The sequence below is a fragment of the Jaculus jaculus genome, chromosome X (genome assembly GCF_020740685.1).
Source record: "Jaculus jaculus isolate mJacJac1 chromosome X, mJacJac1.mat.Y.cur, whole genome shotgun sequence".
Classification (NCBI taxonomy): Eukaryota; Metazoa; Chordata; class Mammalia; order Rodentia; family Dipodidae; genus Jaculus; species Jaculus jaculus.
In genome coordinates, this window is record NC_059125.1 from 48,288,220 (window position 1) to 48,312,192 (window position 23,973).

The 23,973-nt window shown below is 42.1% G+C and overlaps 1 protein-coding gene across 1 annotated transcript in view; it reads left to right on the top strand.

Annotated features, from left to right (window-relative positions):
- The first annotated feature begins 1,516 nt into the window (after positions 1-1,516).
- Positions 1,517-23,973, top strand: part of Chst7 (carbohydrate sulfotransferase 7) — a 44,508-nt gene continuing 22,051 nt past the window's right edge. The window contains exon 1 of the mRNA XM_004665730.2: positions 1,517-3,102. Within this exon, the coding sequence (XP_004665787.1) occupies positions 1,658-3,091 (1,434 nt within the window). The 5' untranslated portion in view covers positions 1,517-1,657 and the 3' untranslated portion in view covers positions 3,092-3,102. The remainder of the gene's footprint in view (positions 3,103-23,973) is intronic.

The following is a 23,973-nucleotide window of genomic DNA, read 5'->3' on the forward strand; positions in this document are numbered from 1 at the left end:
TTACAGAAAGCTACAACAGGATTTGTAGATGAGTAATAACATGCTAAAGGGCAAGGGAGTTTAGTTGATTAACAAGTGTGTTATTAAAACAATGGCTCATGGGCTGGTTCAGTACTTAAAGGTTCATGTTAACAGTGCCTGCTGGCCTGGGTTTGATTCCCTAGTACCCATGTAAAGCCAGATGCACAAAGTAATGCAAGCTTCTGGAGTTTATTTTCAGCAGTCAGAGGCCCTGGTGTGCTCATTCTGTCTCTTTTTCTGTCACTCAAATAAATAAAGATATTTAAAAATAATGGCTCATGGTATCTACGGAGAAGAGTGGGGGAGGGAGTTGTGAAGGAGGTTGACAAATAAACAGAATATACACAGATGGCTGGAAAGGGAGAGAACTGACAGAAAGCAGTGCTTGAGCCTGTGATTTCAGAGGTGGGTAGCTGTGGTGATGAGGAAGACCAAACTTTTGGAAATGTACACACTTTTCCAATTTGAACTCTTTCCACTAGCGAAGATGAGATTTGTTTTTTGGGGTTTTTTTGTTTGTTTGTTTATTAACCTTTCAATACCTTAACCAAGGCAGTGAGAGATGCCTCCTTTCCTTGTTCATTATCCCACTGAAATGAGGAGAGGGAGAAATCATCATTTTCAGTGGTCTTTTGAATTTCATAAATTCTAAGCTTGGATTTCCTGTCACTTTTTTTATATCTTTTGACACTTATTCTTCCTTGTGGGTCCCTTTAAACACTCACTTCCTGGGTAAAGTCACCGTTCTACCCCCTCTGATTCTCCATAAATCTTTATGTATGTGAGAAGTATGTTGTGGTGACAATCTCCAAGCCTTACAAACTTAGGAAGTACGTGAACACTGAAAATTATTTTACAAAAGAGTAAATTCAGTGCCTGCAAAATGCACTGGCAATAATCCGAGGGAACACAACACGTAAACTTCACAAAGGTTAGATCTTAACTATTGTGTTAATGCAGTCACGTCTCCAGCCCTCTCTGCCTCCCCCCTCCCCCGCATATGCCACCTTATAACGTGCAATTCCATATCATTTATCTCCATGGAGTTCTCCATCCAGACCGCAGTAACACGCTCCTGAGCTGATGAGGGCGCTTGCTGTAGATGGTGGTCAGTCTGCTTTGGAAGAGTTGATCAGAGAGGGGACATAAAACAGACGGGATGATGGAGTTCTCTGTGTGGGGGTCTACGTCCAGCCATTAAATATATTATGTACACATCTTTCCCTCTCTTGCCTGCAGTCAGTTTATGAAAAGTACATTTCTTTACTGAGGAGTTGGGGAAACATAGGGACTGACAGGTCCGTGCGCCCCTGCAGTTGACCCCAGCCGGCGACAGCCCCGCCCAGATCTGGCCAAGCAGTGGGCGAAGCCCAGAGGGAAAGAAGGGCGGAGAGAGCAGGCGGGGTTGGGGCGGGGCGGGCGGCGGCTAAATGTGCCAATTGGATCTCTGAAGTGGCTGAGCCATCACTGGAGCACTGCCGCCTTCCAAGTTCTCACTAGTGGATGCACTCACTGGCCCGCCGCTCGGCTCTTCGCGCAGAGGGGCCTGAAGGAGCGGGAGCGGCGGACTCTCCACCCGATTTCTGGGGAAGGGGAGAGGACGCGCCGCTGCTCTGCCTCCGGGCGTCGGTGAAAGATGAAGGGTCGGCGGCGACGGCGGGGAGAGTACTGCAAGTTCGCACTGCTGCTGGTGCTGTACACACTGATGCTCATGCTCATCCCTTCCGTCCTGGACGGCGGCCGCGACGAGGACGAAGGACACTGTCCGGATATGCAGCGCAGCCTGGGAGTGTGGAGCCTGGAGGCGGCGGCGGCCGGCGAACGTGAGCAGGGCGTGGAGGCGCAGCCCGCCGTGGAGTGGGGCGCAGGCACGTCCCTCAGGTCCCCGGGCGATGTCCGAACCCACGAGAAACAACACATCTACGTGCATGCCACCTGGCGCACCGGCTCATCCTTCCTGGGCGAGCTCTTTAACCAGCACCCGGACGTTTTCTACTTGTATGAGCCCATGTGGCATGTATGGCAGGCGTTGTATCCGGGCGACGCCGAAAGCCTCCAAGGGGCTCTGCGGGACATGCTCCGCTCCCTCTTCCGCTGTGACTTCTCAGTGCTGGGACTGTACATGCCGCCTGGAGGACCCGCCGCGCGTGCCTCCGACTTGGCCAACGTCACCACGGCCACCCTCTTCCGCTGGCGGACCAACAAGGTCATCTGCTCGCCGCCGCTGTGTCCAGATGCGCCCCGTGCCCGCTCGGAGGTTGGCCTCGTCGAGGACTCGGTCTGTGAGCGTAGCTGCCCACCGGTGCCGCTTCGCGCCCTGGAGGCTGAGTGCCGCAAGTACCCAGTGGTGGTCATCAAGGACGTGCGCCTGCTCGATCTGGGCGTCCTGGTGCCTCTGCTGCGCGACCCAGGCCTCAACCTGAAGGTGGTGCAGCTTTTCCGAGATCCACGGGCCGTGCACAACTCGCGCCTCAAGTCTAGACAGGGGCTCTTGCGCGAGAGCATCCAGGTGCTGCGCGCGCGTCAGAGGGGCGGCGGTTTCCACCGCATGCTGCTGGGGCATGTCATGGGCCCGCGGCCCGGGAGTCAGTCCCGGGCGATGCCCTCCGCGCCGCGCCCCGATCTCTTCTTAAACAGAGCGCTCGAGGTGATCTGTGAGGCCTGGCTGCGCGACCTGCTTTTCACGAGCGGCGCGCCCGCCTGGCTGCAGCGCCGCTACCTGCAGCTGCGCTACGAGGACCTGGTGTGGCATCCTGAAAGCCAGCTGCGCCGTCTGCTGCAGTTCTCGGGGCTGCGCGCCCTCGACGAGCTCGAAGCCTTCGCGCTCAACATGACTCGCGGCTCGGCCTATGGGGCCGACCGACCCTTCCATCTGTCTGCACGAGACGCCCGCGAGGCGGTGCACGCCTGGCGTGAGCGTCTGAGCCAGGAGCAGGTGCGCCAGGTGGAGGTTGCGTGCGCCCCAGCCATGCGTCTGCTGGCGTATCCTCTCAGCGGAGAGGAGGGCAACGCCGGGGAGCCGCCGCTGGAGATGCAGGCCAAAGGTGTTATGAACCAACTCTATCCCTAACCCCAAACCCGGTAAGGTGGCCCCAGGCAGGGAAGGGCATGAAGAAGGGTCCTCCAGAGAGCCTACGAGGGTTGACAGGGAGAGGATGGTGCCATCCAGAGTCCCATTCATTATTTTATAGTGTAATTCAGCATTCCCTTGGGATGGGTTAAGGGACAAAGGTTGAAGATTTTAATGAAGTCCCATCAGATCAGGTACAAAGGGTGGGAAAAGACTGCTTCCAGAATTTAGGAGATTCGCTGGATTCAGCACCTACGTTCTCAGCACAGGACGTACGGCGGGAGGGAGCACTTGAAGAATGTAAGAATGTAAAATCCACATCTCTGCATTCCCAATCTTTGTTTGGGAAGTATAAGGTATCAGCAGTCTGAGAAAAGTAGTCAAAGTCTGAAGTATGCTAATGGTACTTGAGACTGGGAATCGACATGGGATGTATAGGAGTGGAGATTGATGGCTCTGAAATGGATTTGTCCGGTGAAGCAGCTTTCCGCTGGTGTCTGTTGCCAGAGAAAATCAAAAGCAAAGTTTGGCGAAAAGGCTTGGACTTAACCTTTATGTAGTACTTGTCTGCCTGTCTTCTGCTCAGGCTCCAGGTGGTCCTCCTGAGCACCAAGTTTGCAGGCAATCAGGTGGCTCTTCTAACACTTTTGCACATTTGTGGATCTCAGGGCCTGTTATAATGGGGACATTTCTTTTCTTGGATATCTCCCTCCTCTCCCCACCCCCGCTTTAGTGGCTGACTGCTGTTTGCAGGATATTTGACCATATCCCGTTTGCATCAGGTCACAAAAGCTGCCTGGTCAGCTTCCTCTGCTGCGACAAGACTTCTGGGCTGGGTTTCCCCCACTCCACTCCATCTTTTTAATAGATGGGACCTTAGAATGGCAGTGGCAGTTTAAGAAAAGTCTTCTCTTCTTTTTTGTTCCTTCTTTGTAAATTGTACGTGTAAAGATGGCAAATACGTACCACGAATAATCTCCAAATGCGTTCAGTGTTAGGTCAATGGATGGTGTGTAACATTGGGCTAGGGGACGATTTGTTCTGCGTGATACTAACCCATAGGATGTTACTTAGTGCATGGGAATGCTTTGCCCTAAATGTTGCTTTGGAAGGGTGCCTGCTGCCTTCTGCACTGTACAGACCAAAGGCGGAGGAAAAGCAGTGCAGGGAGGTCGGAAGTGACTTAAGTTTCCATTCATTATTTTATAGTGTAATTCAGCATTCCCTTGGGATGGGTTAAGGGACAAAGGTTGAAGATTTTAATGAAGACAGATTTTTCCGTTAATAGAGCTAGGGTTTCAGAGTGATTTCGGAAGCTGGCTAACTGGTTTTTCTCTCAGTAATCAAGCCACTTTCTGTAACTGGTAGGAAGTCTGTGTTCTTTCCTGACTTCTAGAGTGAAGGAAGGTAAAGCACAGGGTGACTCCTCATGTCTTAACAAAAACATCCTTTCATCTGCTAAGTCTGTATTTACAGATGGAACATAATAGTCTGTAATATTCCGTCACAGACTTCAGGAAACTCCTCCCCTGGGCGAAAGCTACAACATTTTATGGATTTAAGACGTGAAAATCTCTAAGAAACTTTAACTCCCTTCCTTCAATTTGTGCTCACAGTGAGTGAGGCAAGGTAGTGGAAAGGGGAGGAGAGGACAAAGACTTTGCAAGTCTGTGTGAGCAAAGTAATGTGAAGTAAGACGGGGGGGGGGGGGGGCTGCTGCTTGCGAGGCTGATGAGGCTTCCTTTGAAGGGCCGCAGGGATGTGTGTGCGGAGGTTTTAGGCCCTTATAGAATTTGGTGACTGAGCCCTTCCTGCCATATTACTGCCAACCTGTACATTTATGAAAGTTCTTGTATTTCTGGTTTTAGGAAGATGATCTGTTTGCAATTTTTTTTTTCCCCAGACCTCTGCCAACTAACTTCCTTCCCACTGAACTGGGTCCCATGGCCTGCCCTAGGTCAATAATTGGCAAAAGGGAATGAGAGCCTCCTGAGTGGCTCAGTCTTGGCTGAAAATTTCAGAAGAGCACCCTCCCATCCTTGGAAGATATACTTCTAAGACCTTTGTAGATGCCTAAAACAGCTAATACTGTAATATATATATATATATATATATATATATATATATATATATATATATATATATATATGTATGTGTATATATATATTCATATATATTTATAGTCATTCTATGATTTTCTCCTATCTTACATATCTACAATAAAGGTTAATTTAAATTAGGCAAGTAAAATATCACTAATAAAACAGCACAATTATAATATTTGAATGAAAGCTCTATCAGTGTTGTGTTTCTTGGCTGCCACAGGGCACATAGTGTGGGTATGTGGATAAAAGGATGTTCTACATCTCAGACATGACAGAGCAGGACTGCATAATAGTTCAACATGCTACGCAGAATAACAGTATAAAGCTTATAAATTATTTCTACAATTTTCTATGTGCATACCCGGACTGTGCTTGACAGTGGGTAACTGGAACCTCAGAAAGGGAAGCCATGGGAAAGAGGGAACCACAACTATACATTTAGCTAAGGAGAGGTTTTTTTTTAATTTTTATTTATTTATTTGAGAGCAACAGACAGAGAAAGAGGCAGAGAGAGAGAGAGAGAGAGAGAGGGAGAGAGAATGGGCACACCAGGGCCTCCAGCCACTGCAAACAAACTCCAGATGCATGCGCCCCCTTGTGCCCCTTGTGCATCTGGCTAACGTGGGTCCTGGGGAAGGGAGCCTCGAACCTGGGTCCTTAGGCTTCACAGGCAAGTGCTTAACCACTAAGCCATCTCTCCAGCCCAGCTAAGGAGAGTTTTGAAACTACCAATAAGGGTTGGGGAAATGGCTAAGTGGGTAAGGTAGTCACTGCATAAGCATATCAACATAAGCTTAGATACCCACTCATATAAATGCTGGCTAGGTGTGGCAGCCCATTCATAATTCCAACATTTTGGAGGCAGAGACAGGAGATCCATGAGGCAAGCTAACTAGTGAATAGTTGAATTGGTGAGCTCTGGGTTCAAGCAAAAGATTTTTGTCTCATTAAACAAGGTGAAGGGTGATCTAGGAGTAAACTCAATGCCAACCTTCGATCTGCATGAGCGCCTGCACATGTGTGACATATATACAAATGCACACAAAAAAATCATACCCCAATGCTTGAGCGCCACCTGAGGAATTTGTTTTATTGGCTTGGTGATGGAGATAGAACTCATGGACTGACACATGCTAGTTAAGGGATCTACTATTGAGCTACATCCCCAACCCAGGAGATTCTGGTTTAATTGGATTACGGTGAGGTCCCCAGACCCAGGCATTGAAAGCTTTCAAAGTTCACTAGGTGATTCTACTGTAGAACCCAAACTGTAAAGCATTGGCATAGAACAATGATTTCCCTGGGCCAGGCCTCTGGCGCCTGAGTGAGATCAGAATAGTGAATCGAGGGCTCATGATGAACAGCAAACTGTCTGCTACAGTGATTTGTATGGAAGAACTTGAAGCTATGAAGTGTCATCTAAATACAAGATGTTATTATGGAAAGGTAAACCACACACAGGTTTATCATCCTCTCACATACCTTCACATCTTGTTGTTAGTAGCTCCTTAGCTAAAAGTCTATCATTGTACAAACACTGCCCACTCTTGCTCTGAAAAGATTGATGTGTTTTCCTGTCCTTTCCAGCATGTCTCCCTTTGGCATCTATGTGTGTATGTGGGTTTGTGCACATGCAAGCATGTGCATGCACACATGTACACATGTTGGGGATATACCCAGGGCCTCGTGCAGACTGAGAATATACTCTACCACTGAACTGAACCATATCCCCAGTGTTCTAAGGCATTTAGGACATCTTAGTCTTTATTCTTTTTTTTTTTAATTTTTTATTTATTTATTTGAGAGAGACAGACACAGAGAGAAAGACAGGTAGAGGGAGAGAGAGAATGGGCGCGCCAGGGCTTCCAGCCTCTGCAAACAAACTCCAGACGCGTGCGCCCCCTTGTGCATCTGGCTAACGTGGGACCTGGGGAACCGAGCCTCGAACCGGGGTCCTTAGGCTTCACAGGCAAGCGCTTAAATGCTAAGCCATCTCTCCAGCCCTTAGTCTTTATTCTTAACAGGATATATTCACCCTTTGAAAGAAACTAAAGATAAAATTCAGATGTCCTATAGCTTAAGCCCAATAATCCGGAAACTGGAAACTTTCTCTCTAAGGAAATCATCTATACAAAAAAAAAAAAAAAAAGAATTGATTAGCTACTACCAAATCCCTAATAATCTACTTTGAAAGTCTTTCCATTTTAATCAGTGGACTGAGTCCCAAAGTTCCATGTGGGATTATGTATCATCATCACTGAATAGACCCCCTTTTGACTCAAACACAAGCTGCTAAATAACAGGCATTTTAAAGTATTTTATTCTTATTTATTTATTTGAGAGAGAGGCAGATAGAGAGAGAATGGGCACGTCAGGGCCTCCAGCTGCTGCAAATGAACTCTAGACATATGTGCTACCTTGTGCATCTGGCTTACGTGGGTCCTGGAGAATTGAACCTGGGTCCTTTGGCTTTGCAGGCAAACACTTTAACTACTAAGCCATCCCTCCAGCCCTAACAGGCATTTTAAAAACACTACTCCTATACAGAACTCTCAAAAACAAATCAAGCTGGGTTCTGTGTTCAGGCCAGAAGCCTGGAAGTTAAGATGATGGTGGAAATGGTGGGGGGCATGCACTTGTGTGTGTGTGTGTGTGTGTGTGTGTGTGTGTGTGTGCGTGTACATGTATACATAGATATCTGAGTGGTGGGGCTACAATAGGGCATGAACATTTTTTTCTTTCTGTGTTCTCTTGCAGCTTCTTTATTTTTTTTTAACTTTTTGTTGACAACTTCCATAAGTATAGACAATATACTATGATCATAATCCCCTCCTACCATCCCCTTCTTCCCCTCCCTTCCACTGAATCCCTTTGTTCAAGCTATCCTGTCTTCTATTTTGATGTCATCATTTTCCCCCTCCTATTATGCAGGTCTTGTAGTGACAGCCACTGTGAGGTCATGAATATCAAGGCCACTTTGTATCTGAAGATAGCATTGTAAGCCCTCGGACATGAACATTGTTCTAAAACACAGACATGCTCAAATCATTATTGGCGCTTCTGAGGTTTGTGCTTATCTTTGATTCAGACATTCTCTGAGCTCCTGCTTGCCCTGCCTTCCTTGACAGGAGTCCTCAGTTGCTTGTGGAGTTGGTACGCAGGAAAGGTCAAGACTCTTCAGGTCTGCCCAATGAGGCAGGGAATAAGACTGGTCCTATAAAGCAAGGTGTAGGCAGAAAGTACTAACAAACCATCCCTTGATTTCTATGAAGTCAGTTCTTACATTAGGACACAGGAACCCAGGCTTTAGAACCCGGGTCTCTTGTTTAGTATTGGATCAAGTATAAAGAAAAGAGAGGTTAGGGGCTGAGGTTGCAGATTACTGGTAGAGAAACGAAACAGAGCAAAATGTCTGAAACAAATTAAATGTCCTATAGTATAGCAATAGGAAGTAGGTAAACATGTTATAATACATCCCTACAATGAAGACATGGGAAAGTTACCAAAGTATTGTGTGAATAAGAAGAACAATTAGAGCCGGGCGTGGTGGCGCACGCCTTTAATCCCAGCACTCGGGAGGCAGAGGTAGGAGGATCGCCAAGAGTTTGAGGCCACCCTGAGATTACATAGTGAATTCCAGGTCAGCCTGAGCCAGAGTAAGACCCTACCTCGAAAAACCAAAAAAAAAAAAAAAAAAAAAAAAAAGAAGAACAATCAATACAGTTCAGTCCCACATGTGTAGTAAAATGCCAACATATTTGAATCTTCCAAAAACATTTCACAACACAAATCACAGAAATGTAGTGGTTGCCTCTTGGACCCGAGACTGGTACATATTTACCTGCTTCTAACATTTCTACAGAATTTAAACACACTAGTTTAAAATCAAAGAACACAAGCTGGAGAGATGGCTCAGCAGTTAAGGTGCTTGCCTGCAAAGCCTGGTGGCCCTGGTTTGATTCCGCAGTTCTTACATAAAACCAGACGCACAGAGTGGTGCATAGGTCTGGAGTTTGTAGTGGAATGAAGCCTTGGAGCACCTGTTCTCTCTTCTCTCTCTCTCTCTCTCTCTCTCTCTCTCTCTCTCTCTCTCTCTCTGTCCCCTTGTGAATATAATAAATAAATTAAAAAACTAAAACAAAGAACACTTGATTTTAATCCCTGACAATTTTTTTTTAATTTTTTTTGTTCATTTTTTATTTATTTATTTGAGAGCGACAGACACAGAGAGAAAGACAGGTAGAGGGAGAGAGAGAGAATGGGCGCGCCAGGGCTTCCAGCCTCTGCAAACGAACTCCAGACGCGTGCGCCCCCTTGTGCATCTGGCTAACGTGGGACCTGGGGAACCGAGCCTCGAACCGGGGTCCTTAGGCTTCACAGGCAAGCGCTTAACCGCTAAGCCATCTCTCCAGCCCAATCCCTGACAATTTTATCCTTGACAGTTTTCCCAAGTTCTCTGAACTTGTTTCACAATCGAAAAAATAGGGATACACCTACCTCACAGAGCTGAAGTGAAGCCTAGGACAATATCCATTCTGCAAGGTGCACAGTGCACAAATTGGGCAATGAATATTACTTCCCCTTGGCACCAAGAATCCTTAAAAATTCTCTTACCCTCCTATTTCCCATGTTGAGGATAGAGCACAGAGCATTGTGCAAGTTAGGCAAACCCTCTATCACTATGCCCCCAACCCCTTGAAGGTTTTGAGGCAGGATTCAGAGGATTTGCTAAGAGGTTTATTATCTGCACAGAGGTTTTCTTCCCATGAATAAAAATATGTAAATAGTGGGGATGGTAGTTTTTTTTTAAAAAAAAAAAAACATTCACAAGCAACTGGCTTAAAATTCTTCAATATGCCTCTTCTCAGACTGCACCCAGTACTAGCAGCCTAGAAAAGAGTGCAACTGAAGAAGCTAAAGTGGTCTTACTATTGTGTCTAGTGGAACCAGGTGACTATAAGTGAAACTCTCTCCTGTGAGATCTTCTGGCTTCCCATCCTCATACTTCCTAAGGGGGCTTAAGCAACTTGCTCTACTGAAAGGAGCAGTTCTGCTCAAGTACAGTATAGAATAAGAACAGTAGGCACTAAGAAACAGCCCTGGCCCAAGTTCAAGAACACTGGGAAGTGGCGAATTGTTTGGAAGCTGAACAGGAAGCCGTTTCAATTGGAGAAAAGTTGCAGAGTTCAGTGATGTCTTCATGAGAATTAGAATCCTTCAGCTTTTCTCCCCACCCCTGCCACGGCCAGGCACCAAGCCAGCAGCCGGGCTGACATTTTCTGCAGCTGGCCTCGTTCATATTAAAGACCATCCTGCTGGATGCTGAGAATAAATTAGAGTGGGGGCCACTGGTGGATATTTTTAAATTCACAGGGTAAGAGGCTGTGAAATAGGAACATCACTTTGATTTCAGCATTGACAGTGTTCTGAACAGGCAGGCCTCCTCCCTTGAAAGAGATAGGCAGCAAAGATTGTCCTGTAGAATCACATGCTGAAAATAGGGACTGAGGTAGACACGGGTTTGCACAAGAATCAAAGCCTGGTCGGTGAACTATTACCTTCAAGCTGGAGCGTCTGCTACTGGGAAGGTCTCAGATAGGCTCTGGGCCCAGTAAACAAGAAGTCTCATGTTTTCGGCTGGGTGTGAGAGCTAGAACATGTGCCAAACCTCACTAGTACCTGGAGTCCCTCCCTAACACAATGAATGAATGAATGAATGAATGAATGAATGAAGAATGAGCAGAAAAGAGAAGAACAAGAAAAAGACACCAGAAAAGAAGACTCAAGTTGTAGCCTGAAATCCAAATGCCTGGAGGAAGTGCTTCCAGAGAGTACTCTTGAGTAATATTCTAGAGTCCTGGTCTTGGTCTCACATAGGCTGGAAGCAGAGACAGCAGCCCAGCTGTGCTTCTGCCTGCCACAGAATAGCACGGGGGGCGGGGGGGGGCGCTTTGGAAAGCCTGGGCAGTGACAGTGAGGCCGGGGTGGGGACTCTGAGTTCTTTAGTAAACATAATCAAGCATTTCCCCAGATGGAACTGAGAAGCTAATCGAATAAGTCATTCCACAACAGACAGATAAGGTGGATTTTAGGGAAGAATGTCTGAGAGCTCTGAAGTCACTTTTCCCATGGCTGAGACCAGGCTTTATCAAAAAGGGCCCCTTACTGCCTCAGAGAGATTATAGGAATAGTAAGCCAAAAATACTAGGATCAACATATTTTAAAAATAGAACTTCCTTTTGACCAGCCAAGGACTGGTGTTTGTTAAATATACAGATTGTAAAAACAGTAAAAGTACATGCTTTCTCTCACTGTAACAAGGAATTTCAGGGCTGGGGAGATGGCTCAGCAGTTACAAGCACTGGCTTACAAAGTCTAGTGGTCCAGGTTCAATCCCCCCATTCCCACATGAAGTCAGATGCACAAAGTGGTACATGATTCTGGAGCTCATTTGCAGTGGCAAAAGGCCCTGGCATGCCCATTCTCTATCTCCCTGCTTGCTAATAAATATTTTTTTTTAAAAAAAGAATTTCACCAACATGAATATAATAAGGGAAAACAATACATATTTCAGGTTGTGCAAATAACAAAAAATGTTATACTTTGTTGTCGTTCTGACAGTAATTAACCCACATGGTACTCCATAAATATGTACTAGTATTCTGCAGTAAGTGAGAATTTTTTAAAAGGTTTGAAGAGATGGAAATGTTAATTACCTTGATTTGATCACTACATTGTATACATGGATTGAATTATCACAGTATACCCCATAAATATGGACAATTAAAATATTAATAATATTAGAGACAATTTTGCAAGAACAGGATGGTTGCTAAAATGAGCACCTTTCCAGAAATGAGCAAAATCCATAGCATTATTGGTTGGGTTTTTATTTTATTTTATTTTATTTTATTATTTCAGAAAGGCAGAGAAAGGCAGATAGAGAGAGAGAGAATGGATGCACCAGGGCCTCCTAGCCACTGCAAACAAACTTCAGACACATGTGCCACCTTGTGTATATGGCTTACATGGGTACTGGGGAATCAAACTTGGGTCTTTTGGCTTTGCAGGCAAATTCCTTAACAGCTAAACCACCTCTCAATCTCTTGAATTTAAAAAAAAAATGGATCGTATTTCTATTTCTTTTTTAAATTTTTTGTTTATTATTTATTAAAATATTTGTATTATATTTATTTGAGAGAAAGTATGAGTGCACCAGGACCTCTTGCCACTGCAAATAACTCCAAATTCATGTATAACTTGTGCATCTGGCTTTATATGGATGTTGGGGATTCAAACCTGTGGTGGTTTGAATAGAATAGATGACCCCCAATATATTCAGTTGTTTGTTTGTAGTTGTAGTTTGGATGGAGGCAATGTCACCGGGTGGATCTTAAGTTGTGGTGATGGGTTTCTGATTTCAATCTAAAGATATGCAAAGTGTGCCTAGCTGGAGTTACTGAAGTGTGCTGTGGCTTTTGACCTTTAGGCTTGTACTTCTTTCCTTCCACTTGGACCTGTGAAGGCAAGCCAGCTTCTTCTGTTCTTCTGCCATTATGGAACTTCCCCTGGATCTGTAAGCTTCAATAAATCCCTTCCTCCATAACTGTGCCTGGTCTGGAAGTTCATCTCAGTGAACCTGAAGCTGTCTGTTACAAAACCCAATGTTCAGGCTTTGCAAGCAAGCACCTTTAACAACTGAACAATCTCTTCAGCCTTAATTTTAATTTTATTTGCATGTACGTGTGTGTGTGCATGCATGCACATGTGTGCATTTGTGTGTATATGCATACCAGGGTCTCTTGCCTCTATGCAAACGAACACTAGATGCTTATGACACCTTTTGCATCAGGTTTACATGGCAGCTTGGGAATTGAACCTGGAATGGCAGACTTCGCAAGCAAGAGCTTTTAACCACTAAGCAGTCTCCCAGCCTCCTATTTCTATTTCTTAACAGTCAGAAGTGAAAAGAAATAGTTTTGAGCTCAGGAAAAATTCAAGTCCTGATCCTGAGTATGGCAGTCTCCAACAATACTACAAGTCAGAGGGAAGACCAAACTTATACAGTCCAGTGTCCTGTATTCAGGTAAATCTGCTCATGGCCATGGGGTTATTTTATTCCCACTGAACTGTGGGCAGAAAAGGATAGAAAAATGTGGAATAAACATACTGTCTCACTCTGCAGGGAGAGATGCCCAGTGTGACTAGTTACATGTTGGCCCACTAGCCATGTTAACTTGGGAATCTTAAAGCTGGTTGAAGGAAGCCCCAGGTAACCTCCTCTTTAGGAACTGGATAGCCCCTACTGATGTAAAAACACAGCTTTCCCCTTAAAGGCAAGAGAGGAAGGTTTATTCTGAAGCTAAATCTGAAGGACTTTGGCCTGGGAACAGAGTCTAGTTCCCCCGGATACCATGTTTCAGTGTGGTAGCAGTGTCATGAAGCTTTTATTGTAACAGAACAAACAAAGAAAGTCATAAATTGAATTTTTTCCAAAATAACAATTAGTGGGAACATCAGGTAAGCAAGTTATAGCAAAGTGGGGAAATCCCTCAGGTGATATCTGCTAATACTCTTTGCCTTTGGGTTGATGAAAGCTAATGGCCAGTAGGTTCCAGACAGATACTGCCTAATAGTTACAGGATAGGTGTTAGTTCAAACACAGAGGTGGACACTGATTGTCTATTAAGGGGTCTAAAGATAGCCCAAGACAATTTGGCTCTAAACCTATAACATTCCAGCTGTCTACCATAAGAGAAGTTCGAATCAATTAATCTGCCTTATAAAATCTTTTATACAAGTACAGCCTTTTCCCCTCAGAAATTCAGTTCACAGTTTTCCCTGTTGGCCAAACATATATTGTGTGTGTGTGGAAATAAAATATGTTACATCCCACAGTGCTAGGAAGGCTCATTCCTAGGATCTGATAAAGGTAAGGCAACTAGGCAGGGAAACAGTCTGCAAGAGAAATAGTTGGCAAAGGAACTAAGGAATAAAATCCCAGGATCATTTTAAATTATTTTAGACATGATGACTCAGGTCTGATTCCCCTTCACATTTGTATTTTACATAACTTTTAGACATGACAAATAAATATAATGGAAATACTATACCTAAGTTAAAATAATAACGAACATAGTATGACCTAAATAAGTAATGTAGCAGGTAAGTGAAACAAGCATGTTAGTCAAGAAAAAATCATAATCTTTAACTAAATTGGCTGTATTTTCCCCCAAGTTTACACTGATTTCTACTCTATGAAATATTTTAGTTGATTTTTAGAGTCTTTGAAATAATTTATCATCTTTAATTTTTTGTTTTGGCCAGTTTTTTTTTTTTTTTTTTTTTTTTTTGGTTTTTCGAGGTAGGGTCTCACTCTGGTCCAGGCTGACCTGGAATTAACTCTGTAGTCTCAGGGTGGCCTTGAACTCACGGTGATCCTCCTACCTCTGCCTCCCGAGTGCTGGGATTAAAGGCGTGCACCACCACGCCTGGCCATTGGCCAGTTTTATTTTAGGAGAGATTAATTTTTAATATCAAAGTTATCTTATATTTGTGACTATTAATTTCATTCGTCCTATTATTTTGCATTACATGAGATTTTAGCGTGGAGGAGTAAATGGAGAGTCACATTATAGAAGCAATCAGATTGTATCACTTTAATTTTTTTGATGTGTGAATTTATTTATTTATCTATTTATTGTTTTTTTGAGGTAGGGTCTCACTCTAGCCCAGGCTGACCTGGAATTCACTATGTAGTCTCAGGGTGGCCTCAAACCCATGGTGATCCTCCTACCTCTGCCTCCCACGTGCCGGGATTAAAGGCATGCACCACCATGCCCGGCTTGAATTTATTTTTATTTATTTATTTATTTATTTTTGTTCATTTTCATTTATTTATTTGAGAGTGACAGACATAGAGAGAAAGACAGATGGAGGGAGAGAGAGAGAATGGGTGCGCCAGGGCTTCCAGCCACCGCAAACGAACTCCAGACGCGTGCGCCCCCTTGTGCATCTGGCTAACGTGGGACCTGGGGAACCGAGCCTCGAACCGGGGTCCTTAGGCTTCACAGGCAAGCACTTAACCGCTAAGCCATCTCTCCAGCCCTTGAATTTATTTTTTATTGAGTTTCAAAGATTTGTTCCATTATGGTGTTTTAAAACAAACTTTGGTTCTCTTCCTCCCCTTCTCTTTTAATCTCCCCCATTTAAGCCTCCTCCCCAATACTTAGCTTTTAAAATGTTCATTATTATTATTATTTTAAGATATTTTATTTATTTATTTTTATTAATTAGTTTTGTACTCAGCAAATACAGGCAATTTGGTACCATTATTAGGCTCATCCATGACCTACCCCCTCCCCCTGGCCCCTCCTTGTTGAGGTATATGGGGTCGTGCATTGTGGAGTTAGCCCACAGTTATGGGTAGGATAAATGTCTCTGCATATCATGACCCAACATGTGGCTCTGACATTCTTTCTGCCCCCTCTTCCGTAAAATTTCCCTGAGCCATGTTGGGTTGATTTTTGGTCTGCTTCAGTGCTGAGGTGTTGGGGGCCTCTGGGTCTCTGGCTCTCTGATTTGGTAGTAGTTGATTTTTCTCTGTGTTGATCTCTTTCATCCTTGTGCTGGTACCCAGTTCACCAAGAGAACAGCACCCTTGCTTGTTTCGCCAATTATTCTTAGTTTCAGCTGGTATTATTATTAACAACAACAAGTTTCGTATAGATACACCATGTGTCGGTACCCTCTTTTCCCTCGTTCCTGCCCCCATTCCACTGGGGACCTTCCTCAGTAGGGTTGCAAGTGTTACCTGTGAGGTTGTACTTTATGCACTGTGGGAGCGGCAGTCAGTTATTTTTGGTGGGGGAGGGAATTCCAATGGGCATGTTGTCTCAATCGGTGGCTCTTACAATCTTTCTGCCTCCTCTTCGACAAAATTCCCTGAGCCGTGGTGGGTGAGTTTTAAGTATATTTCAATGATGAGCTCTCAGAAACCTCTGGATCTCTGCTTTGGTAGGTGTTGAGTATCCTAAGGATCTGTCTCCTTCCCCCTGGCACTGATTACCAGTACAGCATGGAAGCAGCACTCTTGCTCATTCTGTGGATTCAGCTGTGGCTCGGCTGAAGTGTGAGGGGTGGTTTACCTCCTCCAGTCTCGCTACCTTCTGAAAAAGAACAGATTGTCCAACGGAACTGGAAGTCAGCATACGCAAATGGAATAATCATTAATTTAGGGAGAATTGATGAATCTAACCCCTCTTCTAGCCAAAGACTAGTGAGAGCTTGACACTGGAGAACATAAACTTTGTCTCCATAGGATTCTGATCTGGTTCTCAATTCCAGATATGGGCTCCTTTACACTGGAATTTTGATAAGGATTGCATTAAATGTGTAGATTGCTTTTGGTAAGATTGCCATTTTGACAATATTGATTCTTCCAATCCAAGAACAAGGGTTGTTTTTCCATTTCCTAGTGTCTTCTGAAACTTCTTGCTTGAGTGTTTTAAAGTTTTCATTGTAGAAATCCTTCACTTCCTTGGTTAGGTTTATTCCAAGGTACTTTATTTTTCTGATGCAATTATGAATGGGAGTGATTCCCTGATTAACCCCTCTGTGTGTTTGTTTTTAGCATATAGGAAGGCTACTGATTTCTGTGTATTTATTTTGTATCCTGCTACATGGCTATAGGTGTTTATCAGCTCTAACAGTTTACTGGCAGAGTCTTTAGTCCTTTATGTAAAGAGTCATGTCATCTGCAAATAATGATAACTTGATCTCTTCTTTTCCAACTTGTATCCCTTTTATGTGTATCTCTTGCCTTATTGCTATGGCTAAGACTTCCAGTACTATAGTAAATAAAATTGGAGACAGTAGACACCCTTGTTTTATTCCTGATTTTAGTGGAAAAGCATCCAGTTCTTGCCCATTTAGTAATATGTTGGCTATAGGCTTGTCATAAATAGCCTTTATTATATTGAGATACATGCCTTCTATTCCCAGTCTCTGTAGGACTTTTATCATGAAGGGATGTTGGATTTTGTCAAATGCTTTCTGTGCATCTAATGAGATGATTATGTGATTTTTGTCCTTCAATCCATTTATATAATGTCTTACATTTATTGATTTGCATATGTTGAACCATCCCTGCATCTCTGGAATAAAGCCTATTTGATCAGGGTGAATGATCTTTCTGATGTATTCTTATATTCTTTTTGCCAATATTTTGTTGAGAATTTTTGCATCTATGTTCATGAGGGAGATTGGTCTGTAATTTTCTTTTTTTTTTATTCTATCTTCATCTGACTTTGGTATCAGGGTGATGCTGGGTTCATAGAAGGAGGTTGGTAGGACTCCTTCTTTTTCTATTTTATGGAAAACTTTAAGAAGCAATGGTGTTAGTTCTTCCCTGAAGGTCTGGTAAAATTCACCAGCGAATCTGTCTGGGCCTGGACGTTTTTAGTTGGGAGATTTTTGATAACTTCTTGGATCTCCATAATTGTTATAGGTCTATTTAAATGATTAATCTCACCTTGATTTAATTTAAGTAGGTCATATAAATCAAGGAAATCATCCATTTCTTTCAGATTTTCATACTTTGTGGAGTAAATATGCTTTTATAGTATGTCCCTATGATTTTTTTTTTAAATTCTCTGGAATCTGTTGTGATGTTACCTTTTTCATCTCTAATTTTATTAATTTGTGTCTCTTCTCTCTTTCTTTTGGTCAGATTTGCTAAGGGTTTATCAATCTTGTTTATCCTTTCAAAGAACCAGCTCTTTGTTTCATTGATACTTTGGATTTTTTTTTTTTTTTTTTGGTTTCTATTTCATTAACTTCAGCCCTAATCTTTATTATTTCCTCCTGTCTACTGGATTTTGGTTTGCCTTGTTCTTCTTTTTCCAAGACTTAAGATGAAGCATTAGGTCATTTACTTGAGACCGTTCTAATTTCTTAATATAGGAACTTAAAGCTATAAACTTCACTCTTAGGACTGCCTTCATTGTTTCCCAAAAATTTTGGTATGTTGTGTTCTCATTATCATTTGAGTCTATGATTTTTTTTTATTTCCTTCTTGATTTCTTCATTGATGCATTCATCATTTAGTAGTGTATTGTTTAATTTCCATGATTTTGTGCATGCTGTATAGCTTTTCTTGCTATTGATTTGTAGTTTGATTCCATTGTGGTCAGATAGAATGCAAGGAATAATTGTCCTAATATATGGTCTATTTAAGAGAATGTTTCATGTGCTGCTGAAAAGTATGTGTATTCTGCAGCATTTGGATGAAATGTCCTGTATATATCTGTTAGGTCCATTCCTTCTATGACCTCATTTAATCCAGATGCCTCTCTGTTTATTTTTTTTTGCTGGGATGACTTGTCACTTGATGGGAGTGGGGTTTTGGAGTCACCCACTACAACTGTGTTTGGTGTTATCTGTGACCATAGTTCTAATACTCTTTGTTTGATGAATTTTGGAGCCCCCATGTTAGGTGCATATATGTTTAGGATTCTAATGTCCTCCTGTTGGATTGTGCCTTTAATCAATATAAAGTGACCTTCCTTGTCTTTCCTAACTAATGTTGGACTGAACTCAACCTTTTCAGATATTAGGATAGCAACCTCTACTTGTTTTCTAGGCCCATTTGCTTGAAACACCGTTTTCCAACCTTTCACCCTAAGATAGTGTCCCTCCTTTGTAGAAAGGTGCATTTCTTGGAGGCAATAAATTGAATGATCCTGCTTTTTAACCCAATCTGCAAAACTATGTCTTTTGGTTGGGTGTTGAGGCCATTGATATTAAGAGATATTATTGAAAGGTTTGTATTCATTTTTGCCAGTTTTTGTAGTTCTTCCAGTTTTACCTTTGCTCTCTTGTATTAACTAGTATTTGAGTATGGTTTGTTTTTTTCCAGGTTCCTTATTTGTGTGCTTTTCTTCCTCTTAGCATGGAGGACCCTTTCAAGTATTTTCTGTAGAGCTGGTTTTGTCTTCAAATATTCCTTTAGCTTGCTTTTGTTGTGGAATGTCCTTATTTCTCCATCTATTTGAATAGATAGCTTTTCAGGATAAAGTAACTTTGGTTGACAGTTGTCTTTCAGAACTTGGAATACATCGCTCCACACCCTTCTGGCTTTTAAAGTTTGTGCTGAGTAATCTTCTGTGATCCTGATGGGCTTGCCACTGTAGGTAACTTGATTTTTCTCTGTAACTGCTTTCAATACTTTTTATTTGGTTTGAATTTTTTGGCAGTTTAATTATAATATGGAGAGGAGAGGTTCTTTCCATGTTTTGTCTGCAATTAGCACTTCTGGTTCAGGCCTATATACCAGGCTTATTTGGCAGGTACTGACCTGGTATAAATCCAGTTAACTTTTGGGATGATTTTGGTGTCAGTTAGGTAGCACTCCTGCTTGGGTCTCCCTTTGGTGTACTGTGGGTTCAAATAGGCTGGCTGGGTTGCTGGATCGCTGCTCTGGTTGCTAGTGCTGGATGCTGTGAGCTCCCTTACCCTGGTCTCTGGTGCTTGCTGGTGCTTGCTCTGGCGGTATGGGAGGTGAGGCTGTGAATGGTGACTCTACTTCTTCCCCTGGTCCATGTGATCCTCTATCTTGTGATCTGCTCCTCTGTTGTTGGCTGCAGTCCTACCTTCACATTTCTTGAGTTTGTTAGAAGATCTGGTGTGAGTGAAAATCCCTTCACTTGCCTTTTCCTGAGTCTCAAACCGAATCTTGCAGCTGTGGCCCCGCAGACCCGCTGCCATTGTTGACCTAGTGCAGCTGCTGCTGGAGCCGCTTCTTCCTGATTATATGGACTCTAGATGCTCTGGGTCTCTCCTACTTCTCTGGTGCCATTGCTAATTTCTTGTACACCTCACTTTTTAGTAGAAGAGTGTATTTTACTGTTTGGGTTTTTTGTTTTTTTTTTTTTTGGCTTTTTCCATCCTAGGCTGCTATGGTGTGGTTCCTATGCCACCATCTCAACCAGAAGTCTAATATTTTCATTATATAGGTCTTTCACACTCTTGGTTAGTATTATTCCAAAGTATTTAAATTTTTTGTTGCTATTGAAAATGGAACAACCTCACTGATTTCTTTCTCTGAACATTTGTGCTATGCGTATATAAAGGTTACTAATTTTGGAAGGCTGACTTTGTAGCCTGCCACTTGACAAAGGAATTAATCACCATTAGAAGTTTTGAGATGGAGACTTTTAAGTAATTTATTTATAGGATCATGTCATCTGTATATAGGGCTAACTTGACTTCTTCTTTTCCAATTTTAATTCCTTTTATTTCTTTCTCCTGTCTTATTGTTTGGGCTAGTGACTCTATAATTATGTTGAAAAGCAGTGGGGAGAGTGGGCACCCCTGTTTTGTTCTCAACCTCAATGGGAGCTTCTTGAGTCTTTCCCCAGTAAGTATTATTTGGGATTTAAGTGCTTTATATAGAGCCTTTATTGTGTTGAAGCATAAACCCTCCATGCATATTCTTTCCAGCATTTTGATCATGAATTGGTGTTTTATTTTGTCAAAGGCCTTCTCTGCATCAATCAAGACGATCATGTGGTTCTTATGATTAAGCTTATTTATGTGGTATATTATGTTGACCAATTTCCATATGTTGAACCATCCCTAAATCTCTGGGATGAAGCCTACTTGATCAAGGTGGATAATGCTTTTGATGTATTGCTGAATTCAGTTTGTGAGGATTTTGTTTAGAATCTTTTCATCTAAATTCATCAGGGATATAGGACTATATTTTTCTTTTCTTGTAGTTCTGTCTGGTTTTGGTATTATGGTGATGCTAGCTTCATAAGAGGTGTTGGGGAGGATTTCTTTATCTCCAATTATACAAAACAGTTTGAGAAAAATTAGTTTCAAGCCGGGTGTGGTGGCGCACGCCTTTAATCCCAGCACTCGGGAGGCAGAGGTAGGAGGATCACTGAGAGTTTGAGGCCACCCTGAGACTACATAGTGAATTCCAGGTCAGCCTGAGCCAGAGTGAGACCCTAACTCAAAAAACCAAAAAAAAAAAAAAATTAGTTTCAGTTCTTCAATGAAGGTTTGATAGAATTTGGCTGAGAAGCCATCTGTTCCTGGACTTTTATTTTTGGGAGGTTTTTATTATTAACTTTTAAATCTCCATGGATTTGATAGTTTTGTTTAGAAGATTAATCTGTTCTGAATTTTGTTTTTGGTAGGTGGTATATGGCAAGGAATTCATCCATTTCTTCCGGATTATCCAATTTTGTGGATTAGAGGTTTTGGAAGTATTCCCTGATGGTTCTTCCAATTTCATTGATGTCTGTTGGGACCTCTCCTTTTTAATTTATGATTTTGTTAATTTGAGACTTCTCCTTTTTGCTTGATCAAATTTGCCAGGGGTTTCTCATTCTTGTTTATATTTTCAAAGAACCAGCTCTTCATTTCATTGAGGTTTTTTTGTTTTTTGTTTTTTTTGTTTTCTTAGTTTCCTATTCATTAATTTCTGTTCTAATCTTGATTATTTCTTTCTGTCTAGAGCTCTTAGAGTAGAGTTGGATACTTCTTATTTTTCCAATGCCCTTAGGTGGACAGTCTGGTTATTAATTTGGGATCTCTCTGTCTTTGTTATGAAGGCATTTAGTACTATAAATTTTCCCCTTAGGAGTGCCTGCATTGTGTCCCATAAGTTTTTTTAGGTTGTGTTGTCATTATCATTCAATTCTAGGAATTTTTCACAATTTCTTTTTTGATTTCTTCTACAACTCATTCATTGTTTAAAAGTTTGTTGTTGCCGGGCATGGTGGCACATGCCTTTAATTCCAGCACTTGGTGGGGAGTTCAAGGCCACCCTGAGACTACAGAGTGAATTCCAGGTCAGCCTGAGCTAGAGTGAGACCCTACCTCAAAAAAACAAACAAAAAATAATAATAATAATAAAAATAAATAAAAATGTGTTGTTTAGTTTCCATGAGCTGGTGGAACTCTTGATGTGTCTCTTCTTATTAATTTCTAGCTTTAAATCACTGTGATCTAAAATGATGTAGGAAGTTACTTCAGTTTTCCTGAATTTATGGAGGCATGCTTTATGGCCTAATATATGGTTTATTTTGGAGAAAGTTCCATAGGCTGTTGAGAAGAATGTGTATTCTGTAGAGTTGGGGTGGAGAGTGCTGTAGATAGTCATTGAGGTCTAGTTGATCTATGATGTTGTTGAGGTCCATTATTCCCCTGTTGATTTTCTGCTTGGGTGATCTGTTTATTGATGATAGTAGGGTATTGAAGTCTCTGACTATGATGATGTTAGTGTTTATTTCTGTTTTATTGTCAAGTCGGTTTTGTTTTATAAAGTGTAGTGCACCTGTGTTTGGTGCATATAGATTTATGATTGTGATGTTGTCATGTTGGATCATTCCCTTGGTGAGTAAAAAGTGGCCTTCTTTGTCCTTTTTGATTACTTTTGGTTTGATGTCTATTTTATCAGATACTAATATACCAACACCCACTTGTTTTTTATTTCCATTTGCTTGGAATATCATTTTCCATCCTTTAATTCTGAGGTGGTATCTGTCTTAATAGTGAGGTAAGTTTCTTGAAGACAGCAGATAGAAGGGTCCATTTTTTGATCCACCCTAATACCTTGTGTCTTTTGATGGGTGAGTTAAGACCATTAATTTTAAGGTTATTGCTGTGAGCTTTGAATTAATCCCTGACATGCTGAGGTGCTTTATGGGGTTTGGTGCTTCCTTGTGTTTTGTACTTCTTTGAGCCTGGTATATTTTTGGTTATTACGATCTTCTTGTTGGCTCTTGAGATTGGTTGTTTGACTCTTCTTTGTGGATTATTCCCTAAAATATTCTCTGTAGGTTTGGCATTGTGTTCATATAATCATAAAATTGACTTTTTTCATGGAAAGTTTTCCTTTCACCATCTATTATGAGGGATAGTTTTGCTGGATAGAGATGCTTGGGTTGGAAGCCATAGTTTTGTTAGACCTTGAAGTGTGTTGTTTCTCTCTTGTTGCTTTTAGCACACTCTCTGTCTTTTCATTGCTAAGAGTTTTAACTATGTTATGGCCTGGAGAGTTTCTCCTTTGGACCTGTCTGTTTGGTGTTCTGTGTGCTTCTTGTATCTGGATGGGCCTCTCTTTTGAGAGGTTTGGAAATTTTTCTTCAATAATTTTGTTGACTATATTCATTATGCCTCTGGCCTGGATTTCCTCTCCTTCTGGTATACCCATGATCTGGATGTTTGGTTATTTTATAGTATCCTATGGTTTCCTCATATTTTGTTCTTTTTTTTTTTTTTTTGACTTAGCAAAGTTTTTGGCCACCTGATCAATTTCTTCTGTCTTGTCTTCTACATCAGAGTTGCTGTCTTCCACATGAATAACTCTGTTAGTGAGAGTTCTAGAGAGGTAGTTATAAGCTCTATTTGGGTTTTGTTTTCTGTTGTGTTATTTTGCATCATGTTCATCGCTTTGTTGAGGTATAATTTCAGTTCAAGTTCCGATCTTCTTGATGCTTCCTGGAATTCATTCTTATATTTGATTAAGTCTTCATTAAGATTAATCAATCAGTTATTGACATCTTATATTTGCTGACTCATCTTAAACTAATTTATATCTCTTTTTAGGGGTCTAATGTTTTCTTCAATCAAGTTAAGTGTACTGTCAAAAGCTGAATGCTCTAAGAGATGATTCTGTTCATTTTCATTGATACAATTATTGGTTTTTTGATGGTTTGCTTTCAGTTCAGCAGTTCTTTTGATCAGGGTCTCATTGGTTATTAT